Here is a 17,056-nt window from a genome sequence, read left to right on the forward strand (position 1 = left end):
ATTGCTGCGACTTAGATGAAGTTCAGTTCAAATTTTATGACCAATTTATGCAGAAATCCAGGTAATTCCAAAGGGTTCACATAGTTTTTCTTGCCACTGTACATAACAGAGACTGCCAAGAGAAACACACAGACAGTAGTGATGAAAGGGAATGAGAGATAAAGAGTAAAAGAAGAGAGAAACAGACAAAGGTAATAGAACAACATAACAACCATGACTTTACACACACACACACACACACACACACGCACACAGAAACAGAACGTTGTGAAGTTCTGGTCACCAGCCATTACTTTCCTCCTCTAACCCCACAGGACTGGCGGTGTTCTGCCTGTTGGCTGTTATCATGAGGGCTGAGAGGAGAGTGTGGGTGGAGAGAAAGAAAGAGAATGTGTGTGTGAGGTGGTCTGTGAGTGAGGGGGTGTGTGAGAGTACTCGTTGAGATAGAGAGAGAGTAATGGCTGAGAGAGAGAGAGAGAGAGAGAGTAATGGCTGAGAGACAGAGAGAGAGAGAGAGTAATGGCTGAGAGAGAGTAATGGCTGGGAGAGAGAGAGTAATGGCTGGGAGAGAGAGAGTAATGGCTGGGAGAGAGAGAGTAATGGCTGGGAGAGAGAGAGTAATGGCTGGGAGAGAGAGAGAAAGAGAGAGAGAGAGAGAGAGAGAGTAATGGCTGGCAGAGAGAGTAATGGCTGAGAGAGAGAGAGTAATGGCAGAGAGAGAGAGAGAGAGAAATGGCTGAGAGAGAGCGAGTAATGGCTAATAAAGAGAGTAATGGCTGAGAGAGCGAGAGAGAGAGAGAGTAATGGCTGGCAGAGAGAGTAATGGCTGAGAGAGCGAGAGTAATGGCTGAGAGAGAGAGAGAGAGAGAGTAATAGCTGGCAGAGAGAGTAATGGCTGAGAGAGAGAGAGTAATGGCTGAGAGAGAGAGAGAGAGAGAGAGAGAGAGAGAGAGAGAGAGAGAGAGAGAGAGAGAGAGAGAGAGAGAGTAATGGCTGAGAGAGAGAGAGAGTAATGGCTGGCAGAGAGAGTAATGGCTGGCAGAGAGAGTAATGGCTGGCAGAGAGAGTAATGGCTGGCAGAGAGAGAGTAATGGCTGAAAGAGAGAGAGTAATGGCTGGCAGAGAGAGTAATGGCTGAAAGAGAGAGAGTAATGGCTGAAAGAGAGAGAGTAATGGCTGAGAGAGTGTAATGGCTGAAAGAGAGAGAGTAATGGCTGGCAGAGAGAGTAATGGCTGAAAGAGAGAGAGTAATGGCTGAAAGAGAGAGAGTAATGGCTGAGAGAGTGTAATGGCTGAAAGAGAGAGAGTAATGGCTGGCAGAGAGAGTAATGGCTGAGAGAGTGTAATGGCTGAAAGAGAGAGGAGTAATGGCTGAGAGAGAGAGAGAGAGAGTGTAATGGCTGGCAGAGAGAGTAATGGCTGAGAGAGAGAGAGAGCGAGAGAGAGAGAGAGAGAGAGAGAGAGAGAGAGAGAGAGAGAGAGAGAGAGAGAGAGAGAGAGAGAGAGAGATGGATGGTGTGAGAGAGGACAGCACTCTGGCCCAAATCTGGCCCAACCAAATCATCACAAAAAAAATATTAAAATATATCACCTATTGGAAATACACCACATAAAATCAAAGTAAACGTCAATGCTATTTGGCTCTAAAGAGACAGTACATGGTGGCTGACTATCCGACCACTGTGACTGATAGAAAACTGAGGAAAACACTGACTAGGTACAGACTCAGTGAGCACAGTCTGGCTATAGAGACCGGTCGTCACAGGCAAACCTGGCTGCTCAGAGAGGACAGGCTGTGCTCACTCTGCTCCAGGGGAGAGGTAGAGACAGAGCTGCATTTCCTATTACACTGTGACAAATACTCAGACCTAAGAGAATATTTATTCCCCAAAATTATAATTCAATACAAAGAATTTGAAACTATAAAAGAAGATAAAATCAAATATTTATTGGGTGAATAGCCAAATTGTGCAGTTTTGGCAGCCAAATATGTGTCCTGCCACAACCTGAGGGACAGCCAGTGAAAAGTGCAATGTAATGTCGATAATATTTCCCATCTTGTTTAGTTGTGTCTTTCGTACATGTCATGTGTCTTCTCAGTCATGTTGACACTGGTCTACTACTATTGCTTTAATGTATTGTTGTTCTGATTAATATTGTTGTTGTAGTTGCTGTTAATGATAATCCCATGTCCACTACTACTATTATTATTGCTGTTGGTCCCACCATGTTGGTCCCATCATTTATATATATATTTTTTTCTATATGTATACTTTGACAATGTAAGTAATAATGAACTTGCCATGTCAATAAAGTCAATTGAATTGATGGCTGAGAGAGTGTGAAAGAGAGAGAGAGAGAGAGAGAGAGAGAGAGAGAGAGAGAGAGATAGCTGGGTTGCTCTGGAGTGGGGCTCTGACAGGCTCTTTATGGTGTGATGGCTGGGCTCTGCCCGGGTTGGGGAAATATGAAGACAGCAAGTCAATTGCGGAAGAGAGGTGTACAATGCTAACATATGCTGGGCTGGAATTGACTCTCCTCCCTCCTCCTCAGGAACTGACTCTACCCCCTCCCTCCCTCCCTCCTCCTCAGGAACTGACTCTACCCCCTCCCTCCCTCTCTCCCCTCCCTCTTCATCCTCCTCTGGAAATGACTCTCCCCCTCCTCCCTCCCTCCTTTGGAAATGACTCCCTCCCTCCCTCCCTCCCTCCCTCCCTCCCTCCCTCCCTCCCTCCCTCCCTCCTCCCTCCCTCCCTCCCTCCCTCTGGAACTAACTCTCCTCCCTCCTCCTCTGGAACTAACTCTCCTCCCTCCTCCTCTGGAACTAACTCTCCTCCCTCCTCCTCTGGAACTAACTCTCCCCTCCCTCACTCCCTCTCTCCCCTCCCTCTTCAACCTCCTCTGGAACTGACTCCCCTCCCTCCTCCTCTGGAACTAACTCTCCCCTCCCCTCCCCCTCTCCCCTCCCTCTTCATCCTCCCCTGGAACTGACTCTACTCCCCCCTCCTCTGGAAATGACTCTCCCCCTCCCTCCCTCTCTCCCCTCCCTCTTCATCCTCCTCTGGAACTGACTCTCCTCCCTCCTCCTCTGGAAATGACTCTCCCCCTCCCTCCCTCTCTCCCCTCCCTCTTCATCCTCTTCTGGAACTGACTCTCCTCCCTCCTCCTCTGGAACTAACTCTCCCCTCCCCTCCCCCCTCCCTCTCTCCCCTCCCTCTTCATCCTCCTCTGGAAATGACTCTCCTCCCTCCTCCTCTGGAAATGACCCTCATCTCCCCCCTCCCTCTCTCCCCTCCCTCTTCATCCTCTGGAACTGACTCTCCCCACTTCTCCCTCCTCCTCTGGAAATGACTTTCCCCCCTCCCTCTCTCCCCTCCCTCTTCATCCTCTGGAAATTACTTCCCCCCTCCTCCTCTGGAAATGACTCTCCCCCCTCCATCTCCCTCCTCCTCTGGAACTAACACAGACAAGCATGGTGTGGCACAGAGGAACTCAAAAACAACCAGATTTCTCTCTCTCTCTCTCTCTCTCTCTCTCTCTCTCTCTCAGTGTTTTGTAATTGAGAGGCCGTGTGGAAGGCTCTGTCCTTTCTTATTTTCTTGATTCTTCCTTGGTCTTTTCTTTCAATGTTTATTTTCTATTGTGGAGGGTTAACGCACTATTAGTTTAGCGGTACCCACAGTTTTTTTTTCAAAGTTAGGGAGGAAGAGGACGGAGTTTTAGATGACTTCGCAGCCTAGCGCGGAAGAGACGCTGCTGTTACAGGCATGGATTCAGGTGTGTTCCTGAGAATGGAGTTAAGTTGGAGGATGTTCTGCTCGCGGTCGGCGAATAGGTAGGAGCTGAATTTATACACTACCAGTCAAAAGTTTAGCATACCTACCCATTCAAGGGTTTTTCTTTAGTTTTACGATTTTCTAGATTGTAGAATAATAGTGAAGACATCAAAACTATGAAATAACACATATGAAATCATGTAGTAACCAAAAAAGTGTTAAACAAATCAAAATATACTTTATATTTGAGATTCTTCAAATAGCCAGCCACCCTTTGCCTTGATGACAGCTTTGCACACTCTTGGCATTCTCTCAACCAGCTTCATGAGGTAGTCATCTGGAATGCATTTCAATTAACAGGTGTGCCTTGTTAAAAGTTAATTATTGGAATTTCTTTCCTTCTTCAATCAGTTGTGTTGTGACTGATAGGGGGGTTTACAGAAGGGGGTATACAGAAGATAGCCCTATTTGGTAAAAGACCAATCCATATTATGGAAAGAACAGCTCAAATAAGCAAAGAGAAACAACAGTCCACTTTAAGACATGAAGGTCAGTCAATACAGAACACTTCAAGAACTTTGAAAGTTTATTCAAGTGCAGTTCCAAAAAACATCAAGCACTATGACGAAACTAGCTTTCATGAGGACCGCCACAGGAATGGAAGACCCAGAGTTACCTCTGCTGCGGGGGATAAGTTCATTAGAGTTACCAGCCTCAGAAAATGAAGCCCAAATAAATGCTTCACAGAGTTCAAGGAACAGACACATCTCAACATCAACTGTTCAGAGGAGACTGTGTGAATCAGGCCTTCATGGTCAAATTGCTGCAAAGAAACCACTACTAAAGGACACCGATAAGAAGAGACTTGCTTTGGCCAAGAAACACGAGCAATGGACATTAGACCAGTGAAAATTTGTCCTTTGGTCTGGAGCCCAAATTAGAGATTTTTGGTTCCAACCTCCATGTCTTTGTGAGACACGGTGTGGGTGAACGGATGATCTCCGCATGTGTATTTCCCACTGTAAAGCATGGAGGAGGAGGTGTTATGGTGTGGGGGTGCTTTGCTGGTGACACTGTCTGTGATTTATTTAGAATTCAAAGCACACTTAACCAGCATGGCTACCACAGCATTCTGCAGTGATATGCCATCCCATCTGGTTTGGGCTTAGTGGGACTATCATTTGTTTTCAACAGGAAATGGTGCTGCATCAGATGACCTGGCCACAGAGTAAAGGTAAAGCAGCCAACAAGTGCTCAGCATATGTGGGAACTCCTTCAACCAGCATTCCAGGTGAAGCTGGTTGAGAGAATGCAAAGAGTGTGCAACTTGAATCTTGTGAAAGTTCTGTGCAACTTCCGGCACGCGTTTACTGTCAACACTGAGGCTGTACTCGATTTAAGTTACAGTTTTAGCAGTGGCCAATAAGGCTACTCTGGCTATTTGTTCATAATGTATCCTTACAGTACCAGAGTGGCCTACCATCAAAAGCAATGGATAAAATGCATCCCATAACATTTTAACATGAAAATAGCTGTTCTATCATTCAGCCTACAGTAGCAACCAATGTGTGGTGTTCAATGTAGTCCTACATTCCATGAGACTTTTGAAAAAAACATGCAGGGCTTGACATGAACCTGTTTATACTAAGTCTTGCACAGTTTGTTTTGTGTCAGTATGTTATATTGAAAGTGGCTAATATTGCGTTCATTCGATCACAATTCCCACAGTAAATGGAAACGTTGATAGTGTTAACTAAGTGAGAAAATTCCAGAAAGTTGAGTGAAGTTCAATCTCGTGCTTCTCTGCACAGGCTGATATTTCTTCTGGAGGAGCTGCACGCGTGGGCATCTTAGGGGGAACATTGGTTCTGGGGTTGCAACTCAATATTAGGAAGGTGTCACGTTCACGATCTTCAAACTCCCGATCATAAATAAACCAAGGCGCAGCGTGCATGGAATTCCACATCTTTTAATGAAGTTGAAACATTCACCAAAACAACAAAACAGGAGAAAAATGAAACGTGACGTTCTGGGCTGCTCACAGGCAAAGTCAGGGCGTGACAGTACCCCCCCCAAAGGTGCGGACTCCCGGCCGCAAACCTGAACCTATAGGGGAGGGTCCGGGTGGGCATCTACCCTTGGTGGCGGCTCCAGTTTGGGGCATCGCCCGCTGATCCTCTGCTTTTGTGTAACCGGACCGTGGATCGTCGCCGGAGGAACCGGACCGTGGATCATCACCGGAAGCTCCGAACTGGGAACCCCCGCTGGAGGCTCTAAACTGCCGACCATCGCTGGAGGCTCTGGACTGCGGACCGTCGCTGGAGACTCTGGACTGCGGACCGTCGCTGGAGGTTCCGGACTGCGGGCCGTCTCAGGAGGTTCCGGACTGCGGGCCGTCTCAGGAGGTTCCGGACTGCGGGCCGTCTCAGGAGGTTCCGGACTGCGGGCCGTCTCAGGAGGTTCCGGACTGTGAAACGTCGCCGGAAGCTCTGGACTGGGAACAGTCGCCGGAAGCTCTGGACTGGGAACCGTCGCCGGAGACACCGGACTGCGGACCGTCGCCGGAGGCTCCGGACTGCGGATCGTCACTGGAGGCTTCGTGCCATGGATTATCACTGGAGGCTCCGGGCCATGGATTATCACTGGAGGCTTCGTGCCATGGATCATCACTGGAGGCTTCGGACCATGGATCATCACTGGAGGCTTCGTACGTGGAGCCGGAACAGTTCTCACCGGACTGGGGAGACGCACTGGAGACCGGGTGCGCAGCGCAAGCACAGGATATACTGGGCCGTGGAGGCGCACTGGAGGTCTGGAGCGTAGGGCTGGCACAACCCATCCTGGTTGGATGCTTACTTTAGCCCGGCAAGTGCAGGGCGCTGGCACAGGACGAACTGGGCTGTGAAGGCGCACTGGCGACACAGTGCGTAGAGCTGCTGCAGGATATACTGGGCCGTGGAGGCGCACTGGAGGTCTGGAGCGTAGGGCTGGCACAACCTGTCCTGGCTGGATGCTCACTTTAGCCCGGCAAGTGCGGGGCGCAGGCAACGAGCGCACCGGGCTGTGAATGCGCACCGGAGATACGGTGCGCATCACCGCATAACATGGTGCCTGACTGGTCACACACTCCCCACCGTAAGCAAGGGGAGTTGGCTCAGGTCTCAACCCTGACTCCGCCAATCTCCTCGTGTGCCCCCCAAATTTTGGGGGGAGGGCAGCCTCTCAGGCTTCCGTCGTTGCCGTGACTCCCGAACTCGTCGCTGTTCCTCCCTCGCTGCTTCCACTTGTTCCCATGGGAGGTGATCCCTTCCGGCCTGGATCTCCTCCCACGTCCAGGATCCTTTGCCGTCCAGGATGTCCTCCCATGTCCAACTCGTCTTCCCCGTAGGCGCACGCTGCTTGGTCTTTTTGTGGTGGGATCTTCTGTCACATTCACTATCTTCAAACTCCCAATCATAAATAAACCAAGGCGCAGCGTGCATGGAATTCCACATCTTCCCTGTGGCTCAGTGGTTGAGCATGGTGTGTGCAACGCCAGGGTTGTTGGTTCGATTCCCACAGGGTGCCAGTACAAAAAAAAGGAAGAAATGTATGCATTCACTACTGTAAGTCGCTCTGGATAAGAGCGTCTGCTAAATGACTAAAATGTGTAAATGTTTTAATGAAGATGAAACTCACCAAAACAACAAAACAGGAGAGTAATGTTCTGGGCTGCTCACAGACTACACAAAAACAAGATCCCACAATCACAGGTGGGAAAAGGGCTGCCTAAGTATGATTCCCAATCAGAGACAACGATAGACAGCTGCCTCTGATTAAGAACCATACTCGGCCAAAAACAAAGAAATAAACAACATAGAATGCCCACCCCACATCACACTAACCAAATAGAGAAATAAAACGTCTCTCTAAGGTCAGGGCGTGACAGAAGGTGTTCTTAATGTTTTGTAGACTCAGTGTAGCGCCACTCACATACACCTTTAGCCTACAAGCTAATATTATACTGTCAACACTTTGTGTCAGGCTGTTTCATATCACCCTACAGATTCTAGGTCGCCGACACATTGCATGTGAGGTGGAAAATCAAAGTGCAAGGGCTTATAGCGAAATGCGAGAAACCAGATTTGTCTTAACACCTGGAATATTTTAGCACGTATTAAGTCCAAGGTGTTTCATTTTCGGAGTTGCTCTACGGAAACAGAGTAGAACAGCACATGCATAATATAAGTCCAGAGGTGTGTGGGGGCTTTTTACAGATAGGATCTGAGAACGGTAGACCCCAAAAAACCAACACCAGTCAAACGTACGCCATTTGCCCGGAACAAATGCGAGATGGGTTACATGATACAGACAGAGTTGTAAAAGCATACATTTGGAGAGTTAATGCCTTTAAATGCAACAAATCTCTCATCCCTCTATCCAGCTCTACCCTCCCCTCTCCCACAGAAGGGTATTTCAAAGGGATGTTTTGCTTTTTAAGTTTGATTATTTTCTCACTTTGTTCTCATTTCAAGGACGCATGCACAGCATTCTTTCCATTTCCACTTTGAAGCCTGCTGCTGGAGCTTGAAGTCATAGCTTTTGGTTTCAGAAGGGATGGGTGGGTGGGGGTGTATGTAATTGGTGTCTTTGTGAACGGCAAGCGAGCAACACGTCAGAAGGAACAAGATGTGGGAATATGTGCAACCTTCCTCTCCTCGCCTCCCTGTTTCTATCCCTCTAGCTCTCTCGCTCTCTCTCTCTTGCTTTGAGTTTTCATTTGTAGAACTTACATATTCCACTGCTGTGTTATGGTACCACGTCATGCTAACTCAAACCCATGTATGTACAGCAAATTGTCTTCTGTCAGGATAACACATGTTCAAATGAATGAATTTATTCATTTATTTATCCTGTTTTTACCAGGTACGTTGACTAAGAACATACTCTCTTTTACAGCAGCAACCTGTAAAAAAAGGAGAGGGGATGAGTGAGCCAATTGTAACCACACACCATTACCATTGTTTTACAACACTGCTACTGAATAGGCCTTCCAGTCTCTTCCTCCCCTTGCTACACTTCAGTTAGAGAACATTGCCTTTTCGGATCACAACGACCAACTATCCAATGCTCCTCTTCAGATCTCTCCAGAGCCCCTTCTCTTTCTCTCTCCTCCAAACACCTCCTAAAACACAACACTGACCATACAAAGTCCCGCCAGCATCTACTGTTCTCTTTTGTTCTGTAGTAACGCATGAAATCAAAACAAATCCCTCGGAGCTGTGGAGACGCTGGCGCCACGGTGAGGCAACAACAACACGGTAAACAGTAAGCAGAGAGAGAGGCCAACTTCCCCCTCAGATCACATCCCTTCGAGCCCCAGTGGACAATAAACACTTGCTTTATTAGGATTTTCGCCAGCCTCAGTGGGAGAATAAATTATAATAATAGAATGACTTTTCCTGTCATGCCTGCAATTATTCTGTTAGCCCACAAATTGGTTATTGTTATTATGGCTGGGATGGATGGCAGCGCCGCGACAAGCGTGTGGTGAGTGACTCAGTCATTAGTTAAATGATCAAGGCTTCAGAGGATTGGAAGCCTTTTTAAAACACACCGCTTATTCAGATCTGCTGGATCTCATCTAAATCCTATCCTATCTAATTCTCCTTATTCTGCTTCAAATCCTACTTTTTTAAAGGGAGATCGGAGATCTGATCCCCTTACGTATCTTTACTGTTTTTATGATAGGGGAGATGAAGGTAAAGATCAGGAGATAGATAGAGTGCGACAGAAAGGGCATAGGCAGTTGGCCGAGCCAAGGCTTAAAACCTTGTCGCCAAGGGGGCATGTGTGATTCTGGGGCGGGAGTGTTACAGCTACACCAGACTCTGGCCCCTAGTTCTAGTTCTGATAGTGAGTTCCCTTGCCCTAGTACCTCTCCTGAAAAGGCTTGTCCGTTGAGTAGGTGTTCAGACCCCTGTCCGTCCTCGCTCCCGAAGTGCAGCCGGATCTCCTCCAGGCGGTGGCTGTACGTCATTGGTCCACCGGAGATGTTCACCAGGTGCTCCTTGTCCATTCGCAGTGAGACGTGACGACCGGTGTTGTACATGGTCCCGCCCACCTGAGGACAGAAACAAGAAAGAACGATCAGATTCCGTATTCGATTAATAAACTAAGTTTGAACATCACATTGTAAAGGACCCCCATGAGAAGTATGTAGGGGAAGCTGCTAACAGAGAAGCCCTGTTCATAAGGCTAACAGTGGTTTGCCCCCAAATACTTGAACCAACAACCTTGTGGTTCCAGGTCTTGTATCGTATGTGCTTTACTGCTGTCTCAGAGACAGATCTTCTCATTGTTCCCATAACACAACTCAATCTAATCTACAGCATTCACAGACACTTCTGTGATTCGCTGAGGAACAATCTCAATGCCTTTAAGTACTAAGTATGAGAGACAATGTTATCTGCAATAGCAACACTTCAAAATACAAAAGACATGTGGAATGAGAGTGGAGGAGGTCGATAACAACACAGAACACAAGAGTACACCTTCAAAGACCGCGGCAGTCGGAATCAGCTCAGAATCCATTGGATCAGAGGCTTTAAGGGGAAATGCTGTGAATACCGATCTTTATCAGTGGATGTGTTTAGTTATTTATATTCAGGAGTAGTTTCAAAGTGAACCGTTGGTATTCCAGGCACGGCTCCATGAGAGCTTCCACAGTTCTTATCTTCCGTTTTCTCTCTCCTCTGCTTTCTCCTACACACTAAAAAAACAATGGTTCTAAATAGCACCAGATAGTTATTTGGCTTATAACCATAGCGGAACCCTTTTTGGGGCTACATAGAACCTTTTTTGGAAGGTTCTATAAAGAACCATGCTATAAAGAACCCTTTCCTAATGTTATATAAAGAACCATTAAAAAAAGGTTCTATATAGCACCAACAAAGGGTTCTGCTATGGTTACAACCCTTTTTGGGCCTATAAAGGTCCTTTCTCAATCTGAACGGTTCTTTATAGATCCTTCTGAAAAACCATACAGGGTTAATTGTTCTTGTTAGCCATATTATAGGGTTAAAATTCCATCGGTGTTATTGTGTTAATTGACGTTGAATCTAGTCAGCTACAGTGGGGGAAAAAAGTATTTGATCCCCTGCTGATTTTGTACGTTTGCCAACTTACAAAGAAATGATCAGTCTATAATTTTAATAGTAGGTTTATTTGAATAGTGAGAGACAGAATAATAACAAAAATATCCAGAAAAACGCATGTCAAAAATGTTATAAATTGATTTGCATTTTAATGAGGGAAATAAGTATTTGACCCCTCTGCAAAACATGTCTTAGTACTTGTTGGCAATCACAGAGGTCAGACGTTTCTTGTAGTTGGCCACCAGGTTTGCACACATCTCAGGAGGGATTTTGTCCCACTCCTCTTTGCAGATCTTCTCGAAGTCATTAAGGTTTAGGGAACTCCGGCCGCAAAACCTGACACAATAGGTGAGGGTCCGGGTGGGCATCTAGCCTCGGTGGCGGCTCCGGTGCGGGACGTAGACCCCGCTCTGGTCGCGGATGCGCCATTGCCGAAAGCACCGGACCGTGGATCGTCGCCGGAGGACCCGGACCGTGGCTCGTCGTCGGAAGCTCCGGACCGTGGATCGTCACCGGAGGAACCGGACCGTGGATCGTCGCCGGAGGCTCTGAATTGGGAACCCCCGCCAGAGGCTCTGAACTGGGAACCCCCGCCGGAGGCTCCGAACTGCCGACCGTCGCCGGAGGCTCCGGACTGCGGACCGCCGCCACAGGCTCCAGACCGAGGACCCTCGCCGCAGGCTCTGGACCGGGGACCCTCGCCACAGGCTCCGGACCAGGGACCATCGCCGCAGGCTCCAGGCCATGGATCATCGCTGCAGGCTCCGGGCCATGGATCATCAATATAGTTTCTGGGCCATGGATCATCACTGGAGGCTTCGTGCCATGGATTATCACTGGAAGCTCCAGGCCATGGATCATCACTGGAGGCTTCGGGCCATGGATCATCACTACAGGCTCCGGCCATGGATCATCACTGGAGGCTTCGTGCCATGGATCATCACTGGAGGCTTCGGACCATGGATCATCACTGGTGGCTTCATACGTGGAGCCGGAACAGGTCTTACCAGACGGGGAGACGCACTGGAGGCCGGGTGCGTGTAGCAGGCACAGGGCATACCAGGCTGGAGAGACGCACTGGAAACCAGGTGCGCGGAACTGGCACAGAGTATACTGGGCCGTGGAGGCGCACTGGAGGTCTGGAGCGTAGGGCTGCCACAACGCGTCCTGGCTGGATGCTCACTTTAGCCCGGCAAGTGCGGGGCGCTGGCACAGGACGAACTGGGCTGTGAAGGCTCACTGGCGACACAGTGCGTAGAGCTGGCGCAGGATATCCTGGACCGAGGAGGCGTACTGGAGACCAGGAGCTCTGAGCCGGCACAATCCGTCCTGGCTAAATGCCCACTCTAGCACGGCAAATGCTGGGCGCAGGCACAGAGCGCACCGGGCTATGAATGCGCACTGGAGATACAGTGCGCGTCATCGCATAACATGGTGCCTGACTGGTCACACGCTCCCCACGGTAAGCACGGGGAGTTGGCTCAGGTCTAAACCCTGACTCCGCCAATCTCCCCGTGTGCTCCCCCCAAATTTTTTGGGGGGGAGCTGCCTCTCAGTCTTCCGTTGTTGCCGTGCTAATTCCTCGTAGCGTCGCCGTTCCTCCTTTGCTGCCTCTATCTCCTCCCTTGGACGGCGATACTCCCCAATCTGCGTCCAGGGCCCTTTGCCATCCAGGATCTCCTCCCATGTCCAACTATCCTGGCCACGCTGCTTGGTCCATTTTTGGTGGGATCTTCTGTTTCGTTCGTCTGAAGGAGGAGACCAAGGTGCAGCGTGGCAGGCGAACATTTCCTCTTTATTAAAAATGAACACCGTCAAAACAACAAAATACAAAAGAAACGAACGTAAAGTTCTGCAGGCTTCAGAACAGCTATACAAAAACAAGATCCTGCAAAAAACCCAGTGGGAAAGGCTGCCTAAATATGATCCTCAATCAGAGACGACGAAAGACAGCTGCCTCTGATTGGGAACCATATCAGGCCAACATAGAAATAAAAAACATAGATATACATAATCTAGAATGCCCACCCAAATCACACCCTGACCTAACCAAATAGAGAAATAAAAAGGCTCTCTACGGTCAGAGCGTGACACCTTTACTGAACTGTAAAGATCCATTGAAGGGCTCAAAGGGTTCGTTGACTCAATATGGGTTTACAGAGTGCCTGGACGAAACATATTTTTTTCTGTGTGTACACCCTCTATCCCTTCCCTTTTACCACTTGCCTTCAAAATGATGTTCCCCCCTCCAAATTCAATGAGAAAGAAGTCTGCCTAGACATCATAAATATTTTAGAGAAAATCAATGATTTGAAAGGGGATAGAAAGAGTGTGAGGTAGAGAGAAAGAGAACGAAGGTGAAAGGGGCGTTGGATCGAGAGCCAACAGCAAAACAAGGTAGTGCTATCGAATGTGAAGCAGCACTTTGCAGTTCCGCTAATCTAGCCTGTTACCTCAGGGCTGTCGGCAGTACCCCTGAAAAGGCTGCGATACCTCAGCAGCCCTTGAGACAACTCACCTACTCAGCTCACCATTATGCACGAGGCCAAGGCTGAGGTGAATGTGTTATTGTGTGGCTTTTTCAATTCATAAAGAACCACTGTGGTAATGAGCGACGTGGAGGGCAAATAGGATGAAATGATGCAGCAATGCAAAGACATGGGATTAAACACCTGAAAGATAATGATGTTGTTTACGACATTGTACGGCGGGAGGGGATTGAATACTCAATAGCCAGAAGGTTTGCCTCCTCACACCGCATCCAATGTTACGCTTCTATCTAGTACACTGCATTCACACACGGTCCAGTACACTGCATACACACACACAATAACACGTTTTTTTCCCATCCAATATCTGTTCCTGTGGTTGAGTGACCATCGTAGTGTAAATGGCTAAAGACAGCAGGGTAAAAAGGCGAGGCTAGTGTAGTGTGTATTGTGCTGGGCGAGGAGGGAGACAGATAAGGATATCTGTCTCATAGTGATGCGTTGATAGGGGGAGGATGAGAAACTCTTTACACACTGATTTAAGGTCAGTGTTGCGTTTATCCCTCTATGTTAATGGTTATCATTTGGGGAGAAAACTGATCCTAGATCTGTGTCTAATGGGTACTTATGGAATTCAAATTCAGCTAAAGATAGCCAAACCAACTCTTCTACCATTAAAAGTAAATACATGACTATGACAGCAACATTGTGGATTGTTGCTAACTACGACAGCTTTTCCAACATCTCATACAGCAATGTGTTCTGTGAATTATGCCAGTATAAAACATGGCACAGGCATCGTCAACAGAATCCACTGAGCTATTCCATTGCACATCTCACGCAGCTGCGGCGTCATTTGAATTAATTAATTAAAAATCATATGAGTACATGCTTTGCTGCACTTCAATTTCTTAACTTGACAATTTTATGTATGACATCCCGCATCGCTCTGACAACAGATCTAATCGCCACGGGAACCAGCCTGTTTATGCCTGCTCATCTTTGAAGAAGGAGAAGAGTTTCTATTTCATTTTATTATAATAATAACAACACTTCAGCCAAGTTCTTCTCAATAAAGAGAGTGACTGTCTGGGCAGAGAATACCAACACAACCTGTCCTCCATATATCCTCCATATGAAAACAAAATCAGGGGTGGGGGTGGGGTGGGGTGGGGGGGGTGGGGGGGCGAGCAGAGAGGAGGAAGATCACTCTCGCAGGAGAGAGAGAGGAGGGATGGAGAGAGAGAGATACAGAGAGAGAGAGACACACACACAGAGAGAGAGAGCGATAGATAGAGACAGAAAGAGAGAGAGTCAAATGTAGAGAAAGTCAAATGTATACTGTTTGCTGATGATCTGGTACTTCTGTCCCTTACCAAGGAGGGCCTACAGAAGCACCTAGATCTTCTGCACAGATTCTTTCAGACCTGGGCCCTGACAGTAAATCTCAGTAAGACAAAAATAAAGGAGTTGCAAAAAAGGTCCAGTTGCCAGGACCACAAATACAAATTCCATCTAGACGCCGTTGCCCTAGAGCACACAAAAAACTATACATACCTCGGCCTAAACATCAGCGCCACAGGTAACTTCCACAAATCTGTGAACGAGCTGAGAGACAAGGCAAGAAGGGCCTTATATGCCATCAAAAGGAACATAAAATTCGACAACCAATTAAGATCTGGATAAAAATACTTGAATCAGTTATAGAACCCATTTCCCTTCATGGTTGCGAGGTCTGGGGTCCGCTTACCAACCAAGAATTCACAAAATGGGACAAACACTAAATTGAGACTCTGCACGCAGAATTCAGCAAAAATATCCTCGGTGTACAACGTAAAACACCAAATAATGCCTATACCCACTAATTATCAAAATCCAACCTTCCATAACGAAGCCATCACCTACAGAGAGATGAACCTGGAGAAGTCTCCTAAGCAAGCTGGTCCTGGGGCACTGTTCACAAACACAAACAGACCCCACAGAGCCCCAGGACAGCAACACAATTAGACCCAAACAAATCATGAGAAAAAAATAAAATAATTACTTCACACATTGGAAAGAATTAACAAAAACGGAGCAAACTAGAATGCTATTTGGCCCTAAACACAGAGTACAGAGTGGCAGAATACCTGACCACTGTGACTGACACAAACTTAACAAAAGCTTTGACTATGTACAGAATGAGCATAGCCTTGCTATTGAGAAAGGCCGCCATAGACAGACCTGGCTCTCAAGAGAAGACAGGCTATGTGCACACTGCCCACAAAATGAGGTGGAAACTGAGCTGCACTTCCTAACCTCCTGCCCAATGTATGACCATATTAGAGACACATATTCCCATCAGATTACACAGATTCACAAAGAATTCGAAAACAAACCCAATTTTGATAAACTTCCATATCTACTGGGTGAAATACCATAAAGTGCCACCACAGCAGCAAGATTTGTGACCTGTTGCCACAAGAAAAGGGCAACCAGTGAAGAACAAACACCATTGTAAATACAACCCATATTTATGTTTATTTATTATCCCTTTTGTACTTTAACTATTTACACATACTATGACATTTGTAATGCCTTTATTCTTTTGGAACTTTTGTAAGTGTAATGTTTACTGTTAACTTTTATTGTTTATTTCACATTTGTTTATTATCTAGTTCACTTGCTTTGGCAATGTTAACATATGTTTCCCATGCAAATAAAGCCCTTAAATTGAAATTGAAATAAATAAATAAAGTTGAGAGAGAGATGGGAGAGACGGGAGTCTTTGTCAGAACATTTTCAAAAGGATCCACTGTGAAAGTGTAAATTGCAAAGTTCCTCAAAAAGGTCAAACTATTATTTTCCCCAAGCTTCATCTCTCCTTCACTTACTCAACATCGCTTGATTTGTTCAATCAGAAAACCAAACATGCTTTCTACAGAAAACAGGAGACTCTAAAGCCAATTAAGCTGTGTTGGTACTCCTGTAACAGATAAAGATGATCACAAGGCTATATTGTATTAGAGGTCATAATTCCGACAAGGTAAACAACTCATAAAGGAGATTACTGTATGTGTGTCTAGAGGCCTAATACTGTATTACCAGCATATTACCATCAGTCACAATATGGAATAATATGAAAAGCCAGCATTACAGTAATGAGAAAACAGAACAGTCTACTAAGCACACAAATCAATATGTCAAATAGAAACCAGATGATCCTATATGCCTAACATTATGATTACCAGACAATTCCATATGCTGTATCATTATGTTGCTGGTGCATGTATGAAGGTGACCGGGTTGTTTTAAAAAAAAAATCCCTTTTGGTGTGTTTAGAATATTAAATCCTACATTTATGCCACATTTACATAATCGTTGTTTATCAGACACTCTTATCCAGAGCGACTTACAATAATTGCATGATGGTATTAGGATTCATATAGTTTTTCATGAAAAACACATGTCAAGTGCATCATTAGGAAAATGCATGTAGAAAGAAATGAACGTTCCCACTGGGCAGAAACATCATCAATTCAACGTTTATTCCACGTTGGTTCAAAGTAATTGCATTGGAATGACATGGTAGCAATGTTCATTCAACCAGTGTGTGCCCAGTGGGTTGAAAGGTTTCAGCTAGTGACTGGAAAACCTTTTGTTTCTGGCATCCCGT

At 46.6% G+C, this 17,056-nt stretch overlaps 1 protein-coding gene across 2 annotated transcripts in view; it reads right to left on the minus strand.

Moving 5' to 3' along the window:
- Positions 1 to 17,056, minus strand: part of LOC106578887 (carbonic anhydrase-related protein 10) — a 330,090-nt gene that overhangs the window by 22,251 nt on the left and 290,783 nt on the right. For both annotated transcript variants that reach the window (XM_014158123.3, XM_014158122.3), the window contains exon 4: positions 9,694 to 9,879. In XM_014158123.3, the coding sequence (XP_014013598.1) occupies positions 9,694 to 9,879 (186 nt within the window). The remainder of the gene's footprint in view (positions 1 to 9,693; positions 9,880 to 17,056) is intronic.

This window comes from Salmo salar, chromosome 19 (genome assembly GCF_965601325.2).
Source record: "Salmo salar chromosome 19, fSalSal1, whole genome shotgun sequence".
Lineage (NCBI taxonomy): Eukaryota > Metazoa > Chordata > Actinopteri > Salmoniformes > Salmonidae > Salmo > Salmo salar.